Source organism: Primulina eburnea, chromosome 9, assembly GCF_022965805.1.
Source record: "Primulina eburnea isolate SZY01 chromosome 9, ASM2296580v1, whole genome shotgun sequence".
NCBI lineage: Eukaryota > Viridiplantae > Streptophyta > Magnoliopsida > Lamiales > Gesneriaceae > Primulina > Primulina eburnea.
Window position 1 is genome coordinate 21,666,081 of NC_133109.1, and position 21,778 is coordinate 21,687,858.

Below are 21,778 nucleotides of genomic sequence, written 5' to 3' on the forward strand. Positions count from 1 at the left end.
CTTCGCAAAGCTGGATCAGCTTCTCCCAAATCTCTTTGGTTTTCTTGCACATTTTGATTTTGCTGAAAGTTACTTTATCCAACGTCTTGTATAGTATGTCCTTTGCCACATTATCCAAGTTGGCTTTTCTTTTATCCTCTGTGGTCCATTCTTCTCTAGGCTTTTCTATACGATGAGTTGCCCCATCAGTAATGGCAACAGCTGTGTTGGCTTTCAAAATCTTCATGGGTCTGTCAGTTATGACGTACCACTTATCATCATCTTGTGCAGCTAGGTGAGCCTGCATCCTGATCTTCCAATCATCGAAGTCTTCTCTAGAGAACATATGAATCTTGTTGAATGAAGACATAATGAACAATTTGAGTATAGATATTCTGAGACGAGATACAACCGCTCTGATACCACTTGAAAGGATCGGTTAAACGAATAAAGAGTGTTTAGAAGGGGGAGTTGAATAAACACTCCTCAAATTTAAATATTCTTCGACAATATGAGTTCAGTTTTGTTACAAACTGATACTAGGTATCCCGTCGGTCAATGACAATCAATTAAACTGAATGAAACAATTGCGGAAAATAAACTGACTGAAAGATAGATTATCTAAATGAAAAGTAACAACTGAAGTAAAGATAACACAATTTGTTTCTGAATGTTCGGAGACTTGAATAACTCCTACGTCACCCCTTCTATCACGAAGATAGGATATCCACTAAAATACTTTGATCAAATACAAGATACTGTACTGACCAACTTCAGTTTGGACTTATCACTTTGCCACAACTGAAACTCTTAGTATATAACACTTTTACAGATGGTAACTGATCTTAGCACAACTTAGAAAAACTATCAAAGATTACAAAGTGCTATTTAAGCTCGAGAATGTAGCCTTGAATGCTACTGATATAACTAGTAAACGTGAGCTTTTAGCTTCTGAATGTGAGTAGATATTTTAGCAGCGTAACAGCAAGTAGAATGTAATAGCTGAAATCGGTCGTATTGTGTTCGGCTGCTACCTTCGATTATTTATAGCCTTCTCTCTCAACGGTAACATTAAAGGATATTTGAATATTCTAATCGTTGATTTACACGTCGATATACTCTGACAGCCGTACACTGCTCATTCTGAAATGCGGCGTTCCACTACTAGTCGCAGGTAGTTTTACTATTTTTCGGTTGTCGTTTTCAACTGATGACGTGTACAGCTGAGAGATCAGCTGGTGTTGACGAGAATGACTGAAGAGATGTTCAGCTGAAAGAGCAGCTTGATAGAGAAAACATATGTTCAGTTATATTTTAGTTGCGTCGATCAGTTAGCTGGATTCAGTTGCTTAGTTCAGTTGGTTTATCTTTTGTCAAACACCGGAATTAAGTTTCCAACATACAGTACGCCGACTTGTACATCCGAGAGATAGTTTGTCTGCTTGGGATTCCAGTATCTATTGTTTCTGACAGGGATTCGAGATTCACGTCGTCTTTTGGAACAGTCTGCATGCAGCAATGGGGACCAAGTTATAATTCAGTACATCATTCCATCCTCAAACCGATGGTCAGTCCGAAAGAGTTATACAGATTTTGGAAGATCTACTGCGAGCATGTATTATCGATTTCCAAGGCAGTTGGGAACCAAAGTTACCTCTAGTGGAGTTCACCTACAATAATAGTTTCCAATCATCTATCGAGATGGCTCCTTTTGAGGCACTTTATGGAAGAAAATGTAGATCTCCTATTCATTGAGACGAGGTTGGGGAAAGAAGAGAGATTGGTCCGGATGTGATTGAAGAGATTGCCGAGCTTGTAGTCAAAATTCGGGATAGAATGAAGACTGCGCAAAGCCTACAAACGAGTTATGCGGACAAAAGACGAAGGGACTTGGAGTTTGCAGTGGCCGACCATGTATTTGTGAAGATAGCACCCATGAAGGGTGTTATGAGATTTGGCAAGAAGGGCAAGCTAAGTCCAAGATTTATCGGTTCATTCGAAATTTTGGAGAGAATTAGGACACAAGCTTATCGAGTGGCATTGCCACCAGCACTTTCAGGAGTTCACAATGTATTCCATATTTCAATGCTGCGGAAGTACATGTCGAACCCGTCACATGTACTTAATTATGAACCTCTTCAATTAACTCCAAACATGACCTATGAAGAAAGACCTGTCCAAATCTTGGCAAGGCAAGAAAGAAGATTGCGAAATAAAGTCATTCCAATGGTCAATGTCAAGTGGCTGAATCACTCGGAAGAAGAAGCTACTTGGGAAACCGAGAGGGAATTAAAGAGTCGCTATCCAGATCTATTCGGTAAGTTCTAATTTCGAGGACGAAATTTAATTTAAGGGGAGGAGGAATTGTAAGGTCCAAAATTAAGACAATGTAATCCAACTGCATGCGAATCTAGAAAATATGAAATTAAGTAATTAATTGATTTAGTTGCTAAATTATTTAGGTGACATGCATGTTGATTTAATTGTCATTTGCATAAAACTATATTTCTAAGGAAAAATCAAGTTGCGATCGAAGAATTGAGACCGATGGCTGAAAAACGTAAAATGTTTTATTAAATAATTATTTTTAATTATTTAAATATGATTGTGGGGTTTTTCTTATTTTTGAAAATATGGGGTTTTGAGATGATTTAATACGTCGGGACGAAAATTTTATCGGTGTTGGTTTTTCATCAAAAATGCGAACTTTTTAGCAACCCGGCTATTTAATCTACAAACTATTTTACCAAAAACTATTTTAATATTCTATTTAAATCCTAATTAGACTAATGGGCTTAATTTAGAGGCTAAATAGGCCTAAAGCCTAGTTAGTATTTAATTAAGCTATATAATATATGATTAGCACCCCAAAAACCTACAACTCCTACACAAACACACGGCCACAATTCTGAAAAAATTGCCCCACCCTACACGGCACACACATGCTTAAACATTGAAGGAATTTTCGAGAATGTGCCAAGGGTGATTCAAGCCAAAGGTCTTGCTCCGTTCTTCGTCATCGTCCACGGTTTTTCGTGCGTAAATCTCGCAAAGGCACGCCTACTCTTTCCTTCAAACCATCATCACATCATAGTATTGTTTTCATGAAAGAAAAGTTTACAAAACAAGTAACACTTTCTGTATTTTCGTTTTTGCATGTAACATAAAAGTTTCAAGTAGGATTTTTTATCCAAATTGTGTGGTTTATGTACAAAAAGGGGCTGCCATGTCTAGGAAGTGTTAGGGTATTGTTTTACATGAATTTTAAATGCTTAAAACACCCCTAATCACCACACACGAACAAGAACACAAGCTGGTACGTTTTTTGCTGTCATGAAGTCCAAGGGGCTCGATTTTTATTCTTCACGGCTAGGCTGGGCGTTGGCTGGTTCCAAGGGCTAGCCAAGGTCGAAGGGAGTCAAGGAAAGAGTCCTGACCATGCTAGGACTCGAGCTAAGAGGCTGGGAGGAGTCCTTGATAGCAAGGACTCCTACCCGAGAAGAGTCATAGAGGGCACGCAACTTCTGTGCTTGTCGCAGACTTGTGGGCTCGGTCCAGGGGGCCTGGGCTGGGTCAGGGTGTGTCCTTAGGGTCCTAAGTAAGTGCAAAAAATGTTGGTTCGGTGGTTGGGTTCGTGGGTAGGAGCCTTGAAGCTTGATCAAGAATCTTTGTCCAACAAGGATTCTCGGCCAGCTCATTGTAGAGGAGTAGGGGGCTCGTTTTTGTGGTTTGGGACGTTTTTCGTCGGTTCTTATGGGTCAGTAGAGTACCTAAGTGTGTTGGTAAGGGTCTAGTTCATTATGGTTCGGGGGTGACTCGATAAAATCGAAAGTTGGCTCGGGGTCGAAGATTTTGTGTCAATTTAGGGTGTTCAGCTCATTAAAATTGAAAAAATGGTTCACGGGGGTCGAATCGTGGTTCATAAGGGCTAAAATAATATAAAAAGACTAAATTTAGAATTTAGGAATTTTATATTAAAGTTTGGGATTTTCGGAATTAAACCGCCTTCAAAAACGTCCAATTACGAATTAATTAAAAAGCCTAGTTTTTTTAAGCTAAATAAAATTATGGGAATTTTAATTTAGGCTTAAATAACTATTTGGGACATGTTAGAGTCAAGAAAATTAAGAAAACGTCAAAAACGAAAAATGTCACGTCCAGGGGTAAAACAGTCTTTTTACACCGGAAAATTAGTAAACATCATGACAGTGCCTTATTTGTTGTTTTATATGCTAATATGATTATGTAACATGTTTATGAATTTTCATATGTTGAAATATGATTTTTAAATGTTCATGGATTATTAAGGGTTAAATTGGTCATTTAAAAAATATGTTGCATGCTTGGTTTCAAAATAAAAATGCTATTATATGCACATTTTTATAAGTGATAGAAATACGACATGTTGAAGGATGTGAAAGGATTGTGACTACTGAATATGTTGGAAATATCGTGAGGGTTATGGTCCTAGTAGGAGCCCGACGATCGTGTTTCCTTGGATACGGATACGAATACGAATACGAATATGTTAATACGTTGGCCAGGGCCCAGTTAACCGGTGAGAGTGTTGCTGGTCTCCCCCGCCGCCCAGACTGTGGTTTCTTTTTTGATGGATCCATCGCCCAATACGATCAAGAATACGAGTCACAATCACGATCTGAATTCAACAAACACGAACATGAATATGGATACCAATATGGATATGAATATGAATATGAATATGTTTATGTGATATGTTTATGTTTTAGAAAAATGTTTATGCTTAAAGTTTATGCATATTAAGAAAATGATATTTAAGTACAAGTATTTTTCACTGTTATATGTTAACTGTATTATGTATTACTTGTTATCAAAGATAGGACGTGTTGAGTCTTTAGACTCACTAGGTGTGTTGATGCAGGTGATACAAATAGCAATGATATTGGAGGTCTTGACGAGTGACTTGCTGGACTGTCAGTGCACATAACCCGAGGACTAACGCTTCTATTTCCGCATTTAAGTTTATGATTTTAAGTTAAAGATTTTTACGACATTTTTATTTTATGATTTTTGAGAGGTTTAGTATGGGCTATACTTTTCAACATTTTTATTGATTTTTAGGTTTGGTAAAACGATTTACGATTTCATGTTTGACTTCTCCCTTTGGATTTTCAAGTACTAGTAGGATGCTTTATTCTAAAAATGGTGACAAGATATTTTAAAGTATTTATATATAAGTATATTTTTAATTACGAAATTAAGGAGGAAAAAAAAATTTCTAGTACTTTTTAAGAAAACGAATAAGCAGACGTTTAAAAAAAACTTACAATCTAAATAATATAACACTATTCATGATCTTAACTAACACTTAGATATTTACCAAGAATTGAAGCGAAAAAACTTACCTCAAATCGAAACCAAAATCGTCTAAGAGAGAAAAATTTATTGTAGATGTGAAGTGGTTTGGAGGAAATTAGACCGAAAACGCGAATATTTATAGACAATTTACGACGGTTTTTGGTAAACCTATCGCTATTAACGAGGATTGTTCATTAAACTGTCGCTAGCGACGTTTGCTGTTAGCGACGGTTTTTGTTTAAACTGTCGCTATTTTAAAATTGTGACGATTTTAAAAAAACCGTCGCTAAATATTATCTAAAACCATCGCTATTTTAAAAATTAAACCGTCGCTTAATATTCTCTAAAATCGTCGCTAATGAACAACTGTTCGTTAAAACCATTGTCGTTTCTCCAAAAAAACACGCTCGTTTCTCCAAAAAAACACGCTAATCAACAATGGTTAGCTAAAACCGTTGTTGTTTGTCCAAAAAACATGCTAATCCACAACGGTTTTCTAAAACTGTTGTCATTTGTCCCAAAAACACGCTAATCCACAACGGTTTTTGTTAAAACCTTGTTAAAAGTAAAAGCACAATGGTTTTCCAATAAAACCGTTTTCTTTTGAGTGTTGTTGAAGGCATATTTTCTCTTAGTGACTTTTCATAACATGCCTAAACATAAACATTTTTAAAACCGTTATGGAAAGTAAAAACACAACGATTTTCCAATAAAACCGTTGTCTTTTGAGTGTTGTTGAATTCATATTTTCTTGTAGTGACTTTTCATAACATGCCCAAACATAAACATTTTCATATCATCATAAATATATTCATATTCATCATATACGTATATGTTTTCCTTTTTCGTTGAGTTCAGATCGTTAATTGTGACTTTCGTGTTCGTATTAGGTGTCGATGGATCCATCTACATCTAACTATAATACTGGACGGCGGGGACATCAGCGATATTCTCACCCGTCAACTAAGCATTGGCCTTACGTATTAACATATTATCGTATTCGTATTAGTCACAATTACCTCAATTCCTTCAGCATTTCATATTTTCATCACTTTATAAAATTCATGCATACAATAATCATTTTTCTTTAAAACCAAGAATGCAACATATCTTTTAGCATTAACGTTTTATCATAATATTCCATAAACATTTAAAATAATCATATTAACCTATTTTACAGCATTCAAGGCACTGCCATGACATTTACTATTTTAAGGTGTAAAATGACCATTTTACCCCTGGACGTAAAATTTCACGATTTTGACATTTTCCTTATTTCCCTTGACTCTAGACGATCCCAAATATTTATTTAAGCTTAATTAATTTTCTGATATTTTTTATTTAGCATAAATTCATGGCTTTTTATTTATTTCGTAATTAACAATTCGTAATGCGTTTTAATCCCAAATAAATTTCAAACTTTATTATAAAATTCCAAAATTTAACACATATGCTTTTATATTTAATCTACCCTCATGATTCGACCCTCATCGAACCATGTTTCAAACCTTAGCCATTCATACCCTATTTCTCGAACCCTAACCAAAACCTATGAACCATCTCCCTTTTTCCTTCTAGCCGCACTCGAGCCACCCCGAGCCAAGCCCTGACCAAACCCTCTAGGAACCCTCCTAGACCCACTGGACCAACCCTAACTCGCTGCATCCCCTGGTGCAAAGGACCCGAGCCGCGCGACTTGGTGGAACAACTAGCACTCGATAAACCTGCTAAGACTCTAACCACCGAGCCAGCCCCTGACCCCCAGCCCCTCGTGAACCCTCTTAGGACCCTAGAGACCTAGCCTAGCCCAGCCCTGACCACCCTGGATGAGCCCTGTCCGCTTGCACACAACTGCACACCCGCGCAAGCTCAGGAACAGTCCTAGCTTGTTATGACTCCTTCCTGGCCACTGTGCTCGAGTCCTAGCCTGGCTAGAACTCCTCTCCTGACCCAACCATGTCCCAGACCTGGTCACGCAAATCCAAGCCATGCACCATGGTTCCTTAGACCCTTGGCAAAACCGTGCATCCATGGTTCTAGCTTGTTCCAAATTCGTGTGCAACCTATCAACGTGCATTCTAGGACCCTTAACTCGAGCAAAAACGTTCCATATTGACCCCTAACCATGGCAGCCCCTTCATGTAGACATATATCGTGTTTTTGGACAACAATCACACTTTAGAACACATTGTTTGCATAAAAACGAAACAAATAAGAATGGATACTAGTTTTTTTTCTTTCATGCAAATCATATCAAATACATATTAGGGTGTGATAGATAAGAAAAGAAAGAATTATTGTGTGTCTTTGCGTATTTCACGCACAAAAAATCCATTGACGATGCGAAGAACGACGACGAGAACTCTAGGCTGAATTTCTTCCACAAAACCAATGCTTTCCCCTCTTGTTGATGCGTGTGTGCGTGTGTTTAGAGAGAAGAAAGACACCTGGTGGTGTTAGGGGGTGAGGGAGGCGTGTATTTTAAAATAACAGGGTAGTGTTTAGGCTTTTATATTTAATCAAAACACTTAATAATAGCGTAAGCACATTAACATAGTTAGTTAGGCCCATTAAGCCCATTAGTTTGTTAATAAAATATTTCGTTTAGTAAAGTTCGTGAAATTATTATTCGAGTTGTCAAAAAGTTCATATTTTTTAATGAAAATCTAATACTGATAAAATTTACGTCTTGACATATAAAATTACCCCAAAACTCCTTATTTTCAAAAATAAAAAAGCATCAACCTTATTTTAAAAACAAATATTTAATAAAAATATTCTCCATTTTTCAGTCATCAGGTCTCCATTCCTAGATCGCATCTCGAATAATATTTAAAAATACAATTTTATGCATTCAAGTAGAAAACTACTTTTTTTTTTTTTTGACAAAAGTAGAAAACTACTTAAAAACCATATAAACATGACAAACATAATCAAGTTAAGCAATTAAATTAATTTAATTAGCTATTTTCTATTTTCCTTAGATTTGCATGCAGTTGGATTACGTTGTTTTAATTTTGGATCTTACAATCCCGCAATGAAATACTATCCCAAGTCCCACAATGAGAAAAGCCACCAAAAAAATTGTGAAGTTTTTTGTGAAGAATTTAATCAGTTGAGAAGCAAAAAAAAAAAGTAAAAAACATAAATTTTATATAGCGAGATTTGCTTGTGACCATGGTTCGTCGGAACGGTTGCGGTGCTTGGAACGGCAACGACCGTTTCAGTTCCAATGTTATGTTGCGGAACGGTTGCGGAACGGTTGTATAAAAAAAATTAATAAATTCAAAAAATTGGTAAAAAAATTTAAATATAAATTACATCATACAAAAAAATAAAATATATGAAGTTAATACCAATACAAAACTATTTTACAATAATAGCACAATAAGAAATACACACTAAAAATTATAACATACCAAAGCTAATGCCATGAAGAGTGACGCGGATGAGCGAGATCATTGTTAGAGTGACGCGGATGAGCGAGATCATGGTTATATTCTTCATCACTATCTCGTAGATTAAATTGATTTCGAACATTTGGATATTGACGTGATTGTTCATATGGATATTGATTAAATTGAGATGACGAAAGATCATTAGAATGGAATGACTGATTTTGTAATAGTATTTCGTCACGACGATTATAGTATTCGAATCCACGATACACAGTAGAACTATCAACTGTACTTGAAGATCTATACTCGAGACCATGACCTCCAACACCATGCCATATAGATGATGAAAACAAACATTTATATAGAAAGATACCTGTAAATGTTATATAATCGAGACTTATATCATAAAGAATGACATGGAGGAACAAAATCATTAGTGTATTCTTCTTCGAGATTCAGTTGGGAAAATTGATCTCCACGATAGACCAGGGTTAGCGACATATTCGCGACGGTTTTATTAAAACCGTCGCCGATTTACATCGGCGACGGTTAAAAAACCGTCGCTAAATACATAAAACCGTCGCTAATAGCGACGGTTTAAGCTAAAACCGTCGCTAATTGCGTTCCGGTTCCGTTCCACCGTTCCATCTTCGTTTTCCACCGTTATATCGCCGTTTTCGGTATACGAAACGCCGCTACAAGTCATCTACCGACCCACCCCGGAACTTTGAAACGGCAAAGGCCGTTCCCGTTCCGGAACGGCCGTTCCGGTGGCAACACGGCCGTTCCGGCGAACCATGCTTGTGACGACTAAGAAAATAATCAAACATTTGAAAAGCATGCCATTTGAAAAACATAGTTAAACTTCAAGCATAAATTCAAAATAATCAAACACATAAAAGACACGATCCGTGAAAAACATACTCAGACTAGAAGTATGGAGTGAGTCTCATATGAGATCGTCTCACGGATCTTAATCCGTGAGACGGGTCAACCCTACCCATATTCGCAATAAAAAATAATACTCTTAGCATAAAAAGTAATACTTTTTCATGGATGATCCAAATAAGAGATCTGTCTCACAAATACGACCCGTGAGACCGTCTCACACAAGTTTTTGCCGAAGTATGAACTCAAAATAGAAACTTCATATTCAACAATTTCACATTCAGAATCGTCCAAGTATTTCGATTTTTGAGTTGTCTTTCCAAATTAAGGAAAAAAAAAAGATGCCGACCATCTTACACTGCTGAGATTGACGTTAAATTGCATTTTTTGATGCCAAAAACGAATACGATGGATGAGAATGGGGAAGGGGCCGATGGAATTGCTTGAGGGAGCATACAATTATTTGAGTAAAGGGGTGGAAATTTATATTTAATAAATATGTAAGTAATAAAAAGGTAAAATTGTAAAGTTAGCTTGATAGAGAGTTAAAACTATTTTTAACGTATTGTCAGGTATCCATCAAATTACAAAATATATGTACTGAATTCTGACCTAAACATTGACACAAAGATTTTACCTCAATTGACCCAAAAATTAATTGTTATTTTGTACTGAATTCTGACCTAAACATTGGCACAAAGATTTTACCTCAATTGACCCAAAAAATATATGTTTAAGGTTAATGTTAAAAGCAGTCAAATCCATGGTTGTATCCGTAATTCACATCTTATTGAAATGGAGAATGTCATAATCTAATTTCAGTGAACGATCACTCGCTATTCAGTCAGATAGGAATAGTTGGAGAGGTTCAATAGCGCTCTTCCTTTCCAACCAACAGTCGCCGAACTCGGCTCAATTTACCTCCAACCAAAGGCTTTACAGTTTTCCCAGTAACTATTGCCAGATTTCCATTCGCCTTGATGCTGTTCGGTTTAACGATCAACTCTGATCTGTAAGTTATTTCTCCGGGTTCCGCAATCGATTAATGTTATGTTTTTCTACGCGAAGTCTCCATTTTGACCGACCTTTTTTTATTTTTAAAGATTTTGAGCTTGAAAATAGCGAGAAACTGGGGAATTGTTAGTTTTCGTCTTTGTCTGTGAAATTTGTGAGTAATTTAAGTAGATAACAAGGAAAATATGCGAGAAATTAGAAAATGGGCAATTGGTTTCGGAGTGCCAAAACATACAAATTAAATCCTGGGTTGTAATTCTTCCATGCCTGATATACTCGAGAAATCTATGTTTTTTTGTTGTTTGTATTATTTTCTGTTTCAGGTATAAAGTAAAGTATATAAGGTTGGAACCAGCATTTTTTGTGTTAAGGGGCCTGACCGTGGCAATTTATAATAACCAAGTAAATTAAGACTTTTAAGTGGGCGAAAGCCATATTTCAAGATAGATAAAGTACTAGCAAACATTGTAGGTATTTGGTGTGGAGGGAATGAGATTCCTTCTTGAATTTATCTTTCCTGTGACTGGTTTTTGTGTTCTAGGTCTCCATGCATTCATTGGATTTTGTTTAATCATCGTTTCTCAAAATGTGTAACTTGTGCTAGTTTAATGTTAATTTCCTTTACTTTTCCTCTTTTAGGTTTTGTGGAGGAGGTAGATAATATGTCGAGGCCGATGCTACTTGTCTTTCTGTTGCTGGTGTTGATCATTACCTCGCAATTTGAATGGAGGCAACAGTTGATGAGTGATGTGGATATGAATTCGAGGGATTCTCATAAGCAGGAACAAATTTCAAAAAGGGAAGAGAGCATCAAAGAGAAGGTAATTGTAGTCTTATTCTAATCTATTGGCACCTCATTTAGCAATCCGTAGCCAGTGTTAATGGATTATACTGTTGGCTTTGTTGTCTTATTAATTCGTCAATCATGTGAATCTGTCATTTGTCTATTCCTCAAAGCAGCACACCTATTTAAATATTTTAGTGTTTTCGGTGTGAATGTGTTTCTATGTGAATCAAGTTGTTTATTTGTGGAATTGGGATATTCAGTGGCTTGAAGCTGAATGTGATTCATCACCATTAAAGCTGTTTATAGTTTTCCCTTGTTTTTTCCCTGTGATCTGTCTTGTATCTCTTTTAGAATTTCAAGTGTCTTGTGTTTTGAATTTCAATGCGTACGGATATTCAACTATTGTAAATCAGACATCGCATCTCCATAAATGTGGTGTATGATTTGTTTGTGTATGTATGGTAGTTTGTCTGAGTTCTTTTTATTGTGGTACCTTTTGAGTTTGTTTTAATGTGGTGAAGAGGTTTTAGGGAAATAAATGTGTATTTTATTCAATCTCATGAGTGCACCTACATACACAGAAAAGACAACCAAGAATCCTCTAAGCAAAAAGGAAAGAAATCAATCAAATCAAAATTAAATAATACGTTATCAAAGCGTTGTTTGTGGTGTAATTGTTCCATTGTTATACATGCAATGTTATTTTTGCACATAATTTTCGAATCCAAGTAGTTGTAATGTGTATTTTTTTTCACAATGTTACCAAAATTCACTGTGTACATACAGCAATGTCTAGGTTCAGATACCGATGTCTCGAGTGCTGTTGAGGTAGCGTAAGAGTCGTTTGACTGCATCCCAACGTTGTTCAGTCGGAACATGCATAAAATGAGAGCTTATGCACAACAAATGCAACAGCTGGACTAGTGATAAGAAGATACTGAAGACTATCAACCATCTGATGAAACTCTTGGAGACCCATCATAAAGAGAGAGTGCAGTACCAACAACTAGTGGTGTTAGAACAGGCTTCAAAGATGTCATATTGTGCTGATCTGGGAGATCACTAATATATTTCCTCTTAGAAAGAAGAAGCCCATTTGGTCGAATAGACACTTAGGAGAGTGGTTCAAGATCTTTGATGGAGTGACGGGCAGCCAATTGAGTAATAGTTTGAGTCATGCTGGTCTCATCGCTGCCAATCAAAATTAGGTTATCAACATAAACCAGAAGTTATGTGGTGAACGTGTCTTGCCAAAGTATAAATAAGGAGGAGTCTGATTGAGTACTAACAAAACCAAGATCAGGCAAAAATCGTCGAAGTTCCACAAACTGCATGGGTGCCAATTTGAGACCATACATAGCTTTCTTTAATTGGCACACATAATTGGGAAAATTACGATCAATAAATCTTGATGGTTGAGCCATGTGGCATGTAGACATCTTCATACATGTTGAGAGACAAATAATTTGGTGAAAGGTGGAAATACACTTTCGACAAACTCGACATGTCGAGAGAGAAATAATTTGGAGGAGTGGTCGTTGCATATGTAGGCACTTTGGGTGAGAGAATAACCAAGGAACACACTGGGATGTGATTTGGGGTGAAGTTTGTGGGGAAGTTGTAAGGACGCAACCATGGGTAGTATAGCCATCCAAAGACACGAAGTTTTGAAGATTAGGTGGGTGATCAAAGAATCTGGCAAATGATGAAGTCACTGAGAGATTTGTTATAGGCATATGATTAATGTGATAAGTGGTAACAACAAAGGTAAAAGGGCGAAAGTGATGGAATGGATGCGTGATGGAGAAGTGTAAGACCCGTTTCAACAATTTGACGATGACGTTGTTCAGAAATTCCATTATGTTCCGGTTTACAAGGTGGAGTGGAGTGGAGTGCAGTGGAGTGGTAAGGTGGGAAATCCCAGCGGAAGAAAGGTAGGATTTTACTGCAAAATATTCCCTCTGTTGTCAGTATAAAGATTGATAACTTTTCTACGGAAAAAGTTTTTGACAAGAGTTTTGAGTTTAAAAAACGCATCAAGCACATCATTTTTTTGTCTTAATGGATACAACCAAATATATTTGGTAAAATGATCAACAAACACTACATAATATTTAAAACCATCGAAGAGAAGCTACCGGTGAAGTCCAAACATCAGTTAAAATTAACTCTCAACGGCGTGGAAGAAGTAAGAGTTGAATCATAAAATTGGAGTTTGTGACTTTTATTTATTTTGCATGAATCACAAGAGAAATTTAACAAGTCATGGGATGACATACCGAGCACATGAGAAGAGACTAAATGACTAAAAATTTTACTGGAAGGGTGACCGAGACACAAATGCCAAATAGATAGTGGGACAGAGACAAATGAGATGACATGTGGTGAGTCCAATGTAGCAGTGACCGGCCAAACATAACTCCATTCTTACGTGGTCCTTGCAAACGAATGACTCCGGTGTGACTATCCTTCACCTGAAAATATGAAGAGGTGAAAACAACATAAACATCATTAGTGGCACACAGCTGAGAAACAGAAATAAGGTTTTTGGTCCTGGCAGGAAACACAGAGCACGTTAGTTAAGCAAATCATGAAAAAGTAAGAGAGCCGACATGAGAAATAACCAAGCCAGTACCATTACCCCATAACAACATCAACCAAACCAGCGTATGGAGGGCGGACTCGCAGGTTGGCAAGGTCAGTTGTCACATTATGTGATGCTCCAGAGTCAAGAAGCCATTCAGTTGGTGTTGGAGAGGCTGATGGACGTGTCGCGGTGTGCACACTCAGAGAAGTATATGCAGGCCATGGTGAAGGATGAGGTGGCTGCATCACAGGAGACCATGGCATGTATTTGAAGGATGGATATCGTTTGGCAGAATGCCCAGTGTGGTGGCAGAGTTGGCATCGACCAAGATATGTCTTAAATCCTTGGTTGGTGGGTGGGATGAAGAACGGGGTGTCCAGGTTGGAGCCGAGGGCCGCTGGTTGATGTTGGGGTGTTGTCCAGAATGACTATGAACCGCGTGATGGCTGTTGTGGTGGTCGAACTGCAGGGGAAAGCGCTCACATGAGAAGGAGAAGGTGAGTTTGTCTTTAGAGCCAACTGTGCTTCAAGGTTGAGAAGTTTTTTCGTGCAATTCATCGAAAATAGTGTTGCCTAGTTCTTTATTATTGTCATCGAAACCATTAAGGATCTTGATTACGAGATCATCCATGTCAACTTGAACTTTCATAAGGGCGAGAGCATCGACATGGATTTGATTTCCTGCATGAATTCAGTAATAGATTAGGAACCCATTATAGGAATACTTAATTTGCCTTCGAGCTTGAGAATGTGCCCACGAGTTGGTTTAGCGTATGTGTGGCGAGTCATCCAAGCATCGTGCGAGTGTATGAATTATCAAGTGGATTGTTGAGGGTTGATTGGGATGTGACAGAGGATGAGAACTCGATGGTGAAGGCCATTGAAAAAGAGTTTGTAATTGATTTGTGTTTTAATTTGGATGATTGAGGTGGGCGGTAACGTTAACCTAGAAGATGTAAAATAGATATTGGGCAATCTAGAACAAAATTTGCAGTTGATTTACCAAAAAAGAAGTTTTCATTATGTAGCACAATTGATGTATTTGGAAGAGATTACCCAACCAAAGAATGACTGCAGTACTGATAAAAAAGACGGTTGTCGCTACTGGACGATGAAATAGATTTTGGAATCTATTAACATTATATAAAAAAGGTAATGTTAATAATCCTGCAAATACTGTAACCATTAAAAGAACACCTAATAATTTATTGGATACTATACGAAGTATTTGAAATCCGGGAAAGAAATATCATTTAGGTAATACGGGTTGCAAATGGATCTGCTAGTTAGCGTTTGCCCCCTGTTGAATTGGGGGATCGAATTGATTATAGAAACATGAATTTAATTAGTCGATTTATTAGTGAACAAGGAAAAATATTATTCAGACGAGTGAGTAGATTGACCTTGAAAAAACAACTATTAGTTATCATTGCTATAAAACAAGCTCATATTTTTTTTTACCTTTTTCTCAACAATGAGAAACAATCTGAAAGAACCAAGTCGACCCCTAGAATCAGAATTCCCAATCCTAGAACTTGAATCAGAATTCCAATCCTAACTAAAACCCAGAATGATGTTTTGTTCGAAAAATAGAAGAATCCATATTTATTATTGGTTGTAAAAAATACTGAATCATAATTTTTTTTATATAGAACGTGTTCTTTCATTTTGACTACTTTAACAAACATATTCTCTTGTTAATTACGACGCCATCCTTACCTTTTCCCATTCCCGGAGTTCATTCTTCGAGGAAGTTCGTTTAAGTTTTTCCGTTGTATGCTTTCCAATCTACTTTTTTTCTTCTTATTTCGTTGGAAATCAGATAAAGACAATTGTTATTTGATATGGTTTTTTGTGCTAGTATTTTACGATTAAGAAGCAATTGTGTCTTGTATAGATCATGTATTAATTACTACAACTATAGGATACTCGTGTTTGTCGAATTACTGCGTTTATCCCAGTGATCCATAAACGACGATAATTTCTCTTTTTCTTATCCCTATCCCGATGAAACGAAACTAAAGCTCTTATTTTATGCTAAGTAATAGTTCGAGCAAGTCTTGAAGGAGCCTCCCAAAAGCTTGATGCAAATAAACGAATTTTTGTTCTATGCTCCGAGCTATATATCCGCTTTTAATTCGGTCATTTAATGAATAAGACTTCGATGAATAACTAATTGATTTCCTTTCTTTAAGTTATTCTTTTCCCTTTCTTGGTCTATTAATAGTCTAACAGATTTTTCCAATGTATAAAAAAATATTCGAATGGCCTTGGCTACTATAACCTTCCCAACCACGATTATTTCTTTATTTTAGGTATTTACCGCGAAATACGAAAGAAATAATAAATTTACTTTTGCTAGGTGTCAAAAAAACAAAATATAGAGTCAATAAAAAAAATATTAATTAAGTGGATTAAAGAAATAGTGGGTTCAATATTTTCTATGGTTATTTCTTAAAACGGTGAGATCTTTTCTGTATGCCGGAGACTTCAACTTCATTTAATCAATGTTATTGAGAACTTGTATGGTTCACACCACTCTTTGGCTTTATCCATGAATTATCCAGTAATAGGTCTTTCACAGTGAGTCATAGTGAGATCTGCCTATTCAGTAATGGTATTTAATTATGAAAAGAAGTTGGATAGCTGACCTCATAGTCCGTTTTTGATCGAGTGGGAACTTCATTTTTCTGTTTTTTCATTTAAATTAAATAAAATTTATTCCGCTTAATGGATAGCCAAAAGCGAGAGAAACCTCATCCCTCTCTTTCCCTTTTTCGCCCTCATGTTGCCACAGGGGGGGACATGACAAAGGAGATTCTATCAACTTGTTCTGACCTAGAATGATAAACTCATGGGCTTAGTCTTCACGTTTGGTAATAAGCTTATCTATTTGGTTTTTCAAGACGTCATAACCTTGCCATATTGTCTTTGAATAACCTGCAAAGAGAGTTTGATGCAGTTGAAATCACCAAATTTTGCTGAATCCGAAATTGTTGGAGCTACGAGGAATGCATCAAGCAGTGGTTTAACCGAGCTGCTCATATTCTACCCATGAATGGCATTACTCTCTTGTTCCCCATTGACAGGATGGATTGCATAGTTTCAGTGCCTTTTAGTAGAAGTGAAATGTAAACTACATGAAGAGTTAGAATGAAAATATTTGATGGCTAATGTAAACATCTTACGCTGCCATGTATTGTCAGATTGCAAGGAATATACTGGTTGGATCTAAAATGGATTTGTTTAAGCTCATTTTTTATCTCAGGAACACTCTGGTTCTGAGAAACTCCATACCAGTAGAAAACATTGGTTTACAGGGTGAGACTGAGTGGTACCAGGACTTCTAGCTGAAATGTTTTCTTCTTGAAAGTTTATATTTGGAATAGCCCTCAAGGATCATTTATGTTTGTGCTGTTATATTCAGTGGATGTGTCAGTTTTCTTCAAGGAAACAGCCTCTTTTTTTTGCTCAATTTCTTGAATTATTTCTGTCCTGATTATAGTTGATGTATCAGGACTGGAGGGGAAGCTTTAAGTAATAATTGATATGATGAGATTTGTTAACACCTTTTTACCGTAGAGTGAAGGTGTCGCTGAAACTCGACACATTTAATAAATCCTTCCAATTGCATTTGACATTGATAATAACAACACTGAGGGTTGGCTTCGATATTAGTTTCTCGTTCTGGTGACATAAATTTATCCACCTTCTGCAGATAATCTTAGCGCAGGAAAAGAACATCCAAAGACTAACTGAGCTGGTTCGAAGTCTCAGGGAACAGCTTCACCAGTGCCGGAACAACAATGAAACATTGAAGGGTACGCGTAGCTCATTGACAGAACAGATTATCGAGCTTGAGAGACAGCAGATACTGGAAGATTGACTGTACAGCTATTGTTTATTATGTGCGGTGTTTCTTATCTTCGTATTGTTGTATAACTTATATTTTGCTTGTAGCATGTTTTCTAGCAATATATGTTGTGCTAAAAAAGACAAGTTTAAATGGTATAAATGTCCTTATCCGGCATTTTTTTGTTGGTAGTCATTATTGGTAAAATGTTGCTAATGCAACCTACCAACTGATTCAAATGTTTGTCAGTTGTTTATTTAAATAGGAAATCAAAGCTTCTATAAGATCGTAATTTAATACAGAGAGAGCACCGGTCGAAAATATTATGATTATGAACTCACCATACACAAGTTCCCATGACAGCTAACAAATTAATAACCGTGTTTCATTGACAGTAAAGACTAAATACACCGGCTTCCAAGTTTGATTATTAACTCAAGGCAACGGTTATTGAGCTATTATTTTTATTTTTACCGAAGATGAAGATTTGTTGCTGCTTCAAGCTCAAAACTTGAAGAAATATTAAATCGAAGCTCACACGATTCGAAAATGAAAAAATCTAGAGTAAATTGTCAGTCTTGAATCATGATTGCTTCATAAGATTTGAAGTGCATCCCGTCATTCACATTGCAGTACGTCCGAAGAGGCTCTTACGAATCTGTAATTAGAGAAACAAATGGTGGTGATTGTAAAGTGGCTAAAACCTTCAAAATCCACAATACGTACGAAGATGTGGGTTGGAGTTGGATAAATTATTTCAAAGACATTAGTTATCATTTGTGTATTTGAGCTACAACAGAAGATCAGAACAATAGACATGCATGAATCTTGAATGTAGCAACTCTTTTGGAGCTTCTATTAAGAAAGGGGTGATCTTAGGTCAGGACAGACCCATCACTGGGTGAGAGGCGAAAAAAATTAAAAATTTATGGCTAATTTTCTAGAAATTCAAGTTAGCATGAGGTACCATTCATTGGTTGTGATGAGTAATCGAATACAGTTAAAAGATGATGTTAATAGATGGAGTACCTCTGGTAGCTTTTTACGAAATACAACCTCCAGTCTAGCATCAAGAGTATTCTCAAACACAATTTTTCCGTCTCTAGAAGCCAATACAACACCTCCAGAGCTGAAAAAAAGAAGGAAAAACAGTTAATCTCGACAGAGAGATTATTTCCAAAGCAGAATCTATTCACGAATGAAGCAAAAAGAATCATCGTGATTTGATTGGTTGTTGCACACAAGTTTATATACTTGAAAGCACAAACAGGAGTTAGTAGAGTACCAGAAAGGTCCATGCGCATTATCATCGGACGGAGCAGGTGGAAGGTTGACATTATCAACCACAATCTCGGGTGGATGAACTTTGGCCTTCTCTGCATACTCCTCTTTTGCAGTTTTCAAGACAGAGTTCACCAACTTTGCGTCGTCTTTACGACATCGTAACAACACAGATGGCTCTTTCAGCCTTAGTAAACTCTGAAATTTTAGAAAACAAATAGTTTACACTTTTCAGTAATAATATTTGGCAACGATTAAGGCCTCCAGTTTGTTTGCCCGAAACAAATTACGCTTGCAAATAACACACAGGATGCAGAATTTGCCACCATTCAAACACCATCACAGTCTTGAAATAGCAATTACTGCAAACTTGACGCATGCCCTTCAATGTAGAAATAGTTAGGCGTGGAATGAGGACAAAAAAAAACCCTACAGAGACAATTTAACTAGTCAATACTATTTGCCACAACTGCGGATGAAGTTCAGATTTTTCAATAGTACACACTAAATTTTTTGACGTATATAATTCCAACCCTTGTCATAAATCATCGCATATAATAAGTATAATGACTGAATTTTCACAACCTGAACAATGAGATCCTTCAAGAGTTTCTTATAACTATTTTGGTCGCTGCTCACATTCAACAGCTCCTTGGACGCAGACTCCTTCATGGAATTGACCAAATCATCCTGAGCTTGAAGAACCTTGATTCGAGAGGTGTTCAGTTGCATCGAGTACTCACTGGAAAATTCACTAGTTTCAGCTTACAAGGATTTTACTCACACGCATGTACAAGTTCTTATAACACGTCAAATTCAGAAGAGCATCACTTGTTCAACAGCTAAATTCCACGCATAACTTTTGTATAAATGCAAGTGTTGAGCAACAGATTAAATAATTTTTTGAAAAGTCCAAATAGAAATATAATAATCAATGTCCAATTTCATTCTCTGTTTCTCTCCAATGACCAACATCACCGTTTCAGAAGACAGTAACACACATACGCCAAATTAGATTAAAATAATGGCCAAAGTAGCTAACAGGAAAACAAAATTACATTTTCTTTCGGACTTGAACTTGCTTCTCCTTACGCTCGTACTCCTGCCTGATTTTCTTCTTCTCAGCTTCCACTAGCTGCAACTTCTCAATATTGAATTCCTAACAAAGAAAACAATTAAAACTAAAATCGTGGGGAATCGAGTGAAAAAAATATGAATCTGATGATAAATGCATACTTCTTCGGCGGAGACGGAGATCTCGTTAGCTTTCTCCTCCGCTTCCTGGCGGATGAATCGAACCATCTGCTGGATCTGCTTGGAGACATCAGCGTCGTTCATTTTCAGATCAGGATTGGGTTACAGAAATTCAAGCTCCGGTGTTCTTATGACAATCGCTGGAATTTTCTCCTCGATGTTTCGCAAATTTTTTATTTATATTGTCGTTTTGTTTGACTTCATCCATTAGATAATAAAAAATTTAAAATAATAAATAATTTATCGGTGATCTACTATCTCTCAAACATATGGCATATTATTAATATTTTTTTTTAATCTTAAACGAAATTTCCATTTTTACTCTTTATTCTTCCAAATTTGTTTGAGCTCCTTAGTCATTTAATTTTTTTTCAAAAATATCTTCAATCTTCGTAATTATGCTACACGATATTGTTATAATTATTGAGCTTATTCTTAAAGGTATATAGGCAAAAGACATACAGTTACACAAATTTTACGGCCTATAAACCATATTTCAGATGATTAATTTTTTTTACGTGACTCATCATGCTTCCATATAATAAATTAAAAATTTTACCCATTTAACAGGAGTGTCGTCGGGTTGTATCTACCGAGTTTTATAGATTGCTCCTCACAGTCCAATCACACAGTCGTAATAGGTGGTTCCTGACATAAATTTTTTCAACAACACTTAGCACAGCCCTATTTTGTTTCCCTAAAGTTGTTCAATTTGATTAACTGAAATTTCAAAACATACTGAACTGATTCAAGCTTGGAACTAGTCTTCAGTTACATTGACTGAAATGCAAAATTCACAAAAATCAGTTAATGATAAAACTTTTTTAGGATTTAACAGTCGTGTTGAAAATTAAGCAAGAGATACAATACATGAGAGAGCAGTAAGCCTTGATCTATTTATTAAAATATACAATTTTTAATACATAGTAATCTCCTGTAGAGGAGGAGAACTTGCTTAGTTACCTATACTAGCCGTAGACTTGTCAAATTAGGTTAGGCCCGTCGGGCCAGCCCGACCCGCTATAAAAATTGAACGGGTTGGGTGGATAAAATAGCAGCCCGTTTGGAGGTGGGTCAAATGGGTTGAGCTCGTTTGGGTTACGGGTCAAGACGGGTCGGGCCCAAACAAGGCGGGTTTGCCCGCCTAATTAGGATAAAATTTTATATTTTTAAGTTTTATATAAAATTGGAATAAGTTTCATGCGCCTCCATGTCTTAGAACAAATAATTGATAATTTACTCTTAGAACAAATATACATAAAGAAAATAAAAAGAGATACATTTACAGATATACATAAAGAAAACAAAAGGGAAGAAATTCCTTGTAAATTTTATTCATGAATCTTAAATTAATTTTTAAGAATAGCAGTTTTTTTTGAACCCAAGAGTCGTTTTGTTTG

At 36.5% G+C, this 21,778-nt stretch overlaps 2 protein-coding genes across 2 annotated transcripts; one reads left to right on the forward strand and one right to left on the reverse strand.

The window, feature by feature from the left end:
- Positions 1 to 10,383: 10,383 nt before the first annotated feature.
- LOC140841346 (uncharacterized) lies at positions 10,384 to 18,038 on the forward strand. The gene is made up of 3 exons (XM_073208691.1): positions 10,384 to 10,614; positions 11,256 to 11,437; positions 17,709 to 18,038. Exons 2-3 carry the CDS (start codon positions 11,279 to 11,281, stop codon positions 17,874 to 17,876), a joined length of 327 nt encoding a protein of 108 aa, XP_073064792.1. The 5' UTR covers positions 10,384 to 10,614; positions 11,256 to 11,278; the 3' UTR covers positions 17,877 to 18,038.
- A 174-nt stretch (positions 18,039 to 18,212) lies between these two features.
- On the reverse strand, positions 18,213 to 20,573 carry LOC140841345 (V-type proton ATPase subunit E-like). The gene is made up of 6 exons (XM_073208690.1): positions 20,361 to 20,573; positions 20,183 to 20,283; positions 19,710 to 19,866; positions 19,129 to 19,322; positions 18,873 to 18,972; positions 18,213 to 18,501 (listed from the first exon to the last, which is right to left on the reverse strand). The coding sequence occupies exons 1-6, from the start codon at positions 20,460 to 20,462 to the stop codon at positions 18,466 to 18,468; spliced, it is 690 nt and encodes a 229-aa protein (XP_073064791.1). The 5' UTR covers positions 20,463 to 20,573; the 3' UTR covers positions 18,213 to 18,465.
- Between the last annotated feature and the right edge of the window lie 1,205 nt (positions 20,574 to 21,778).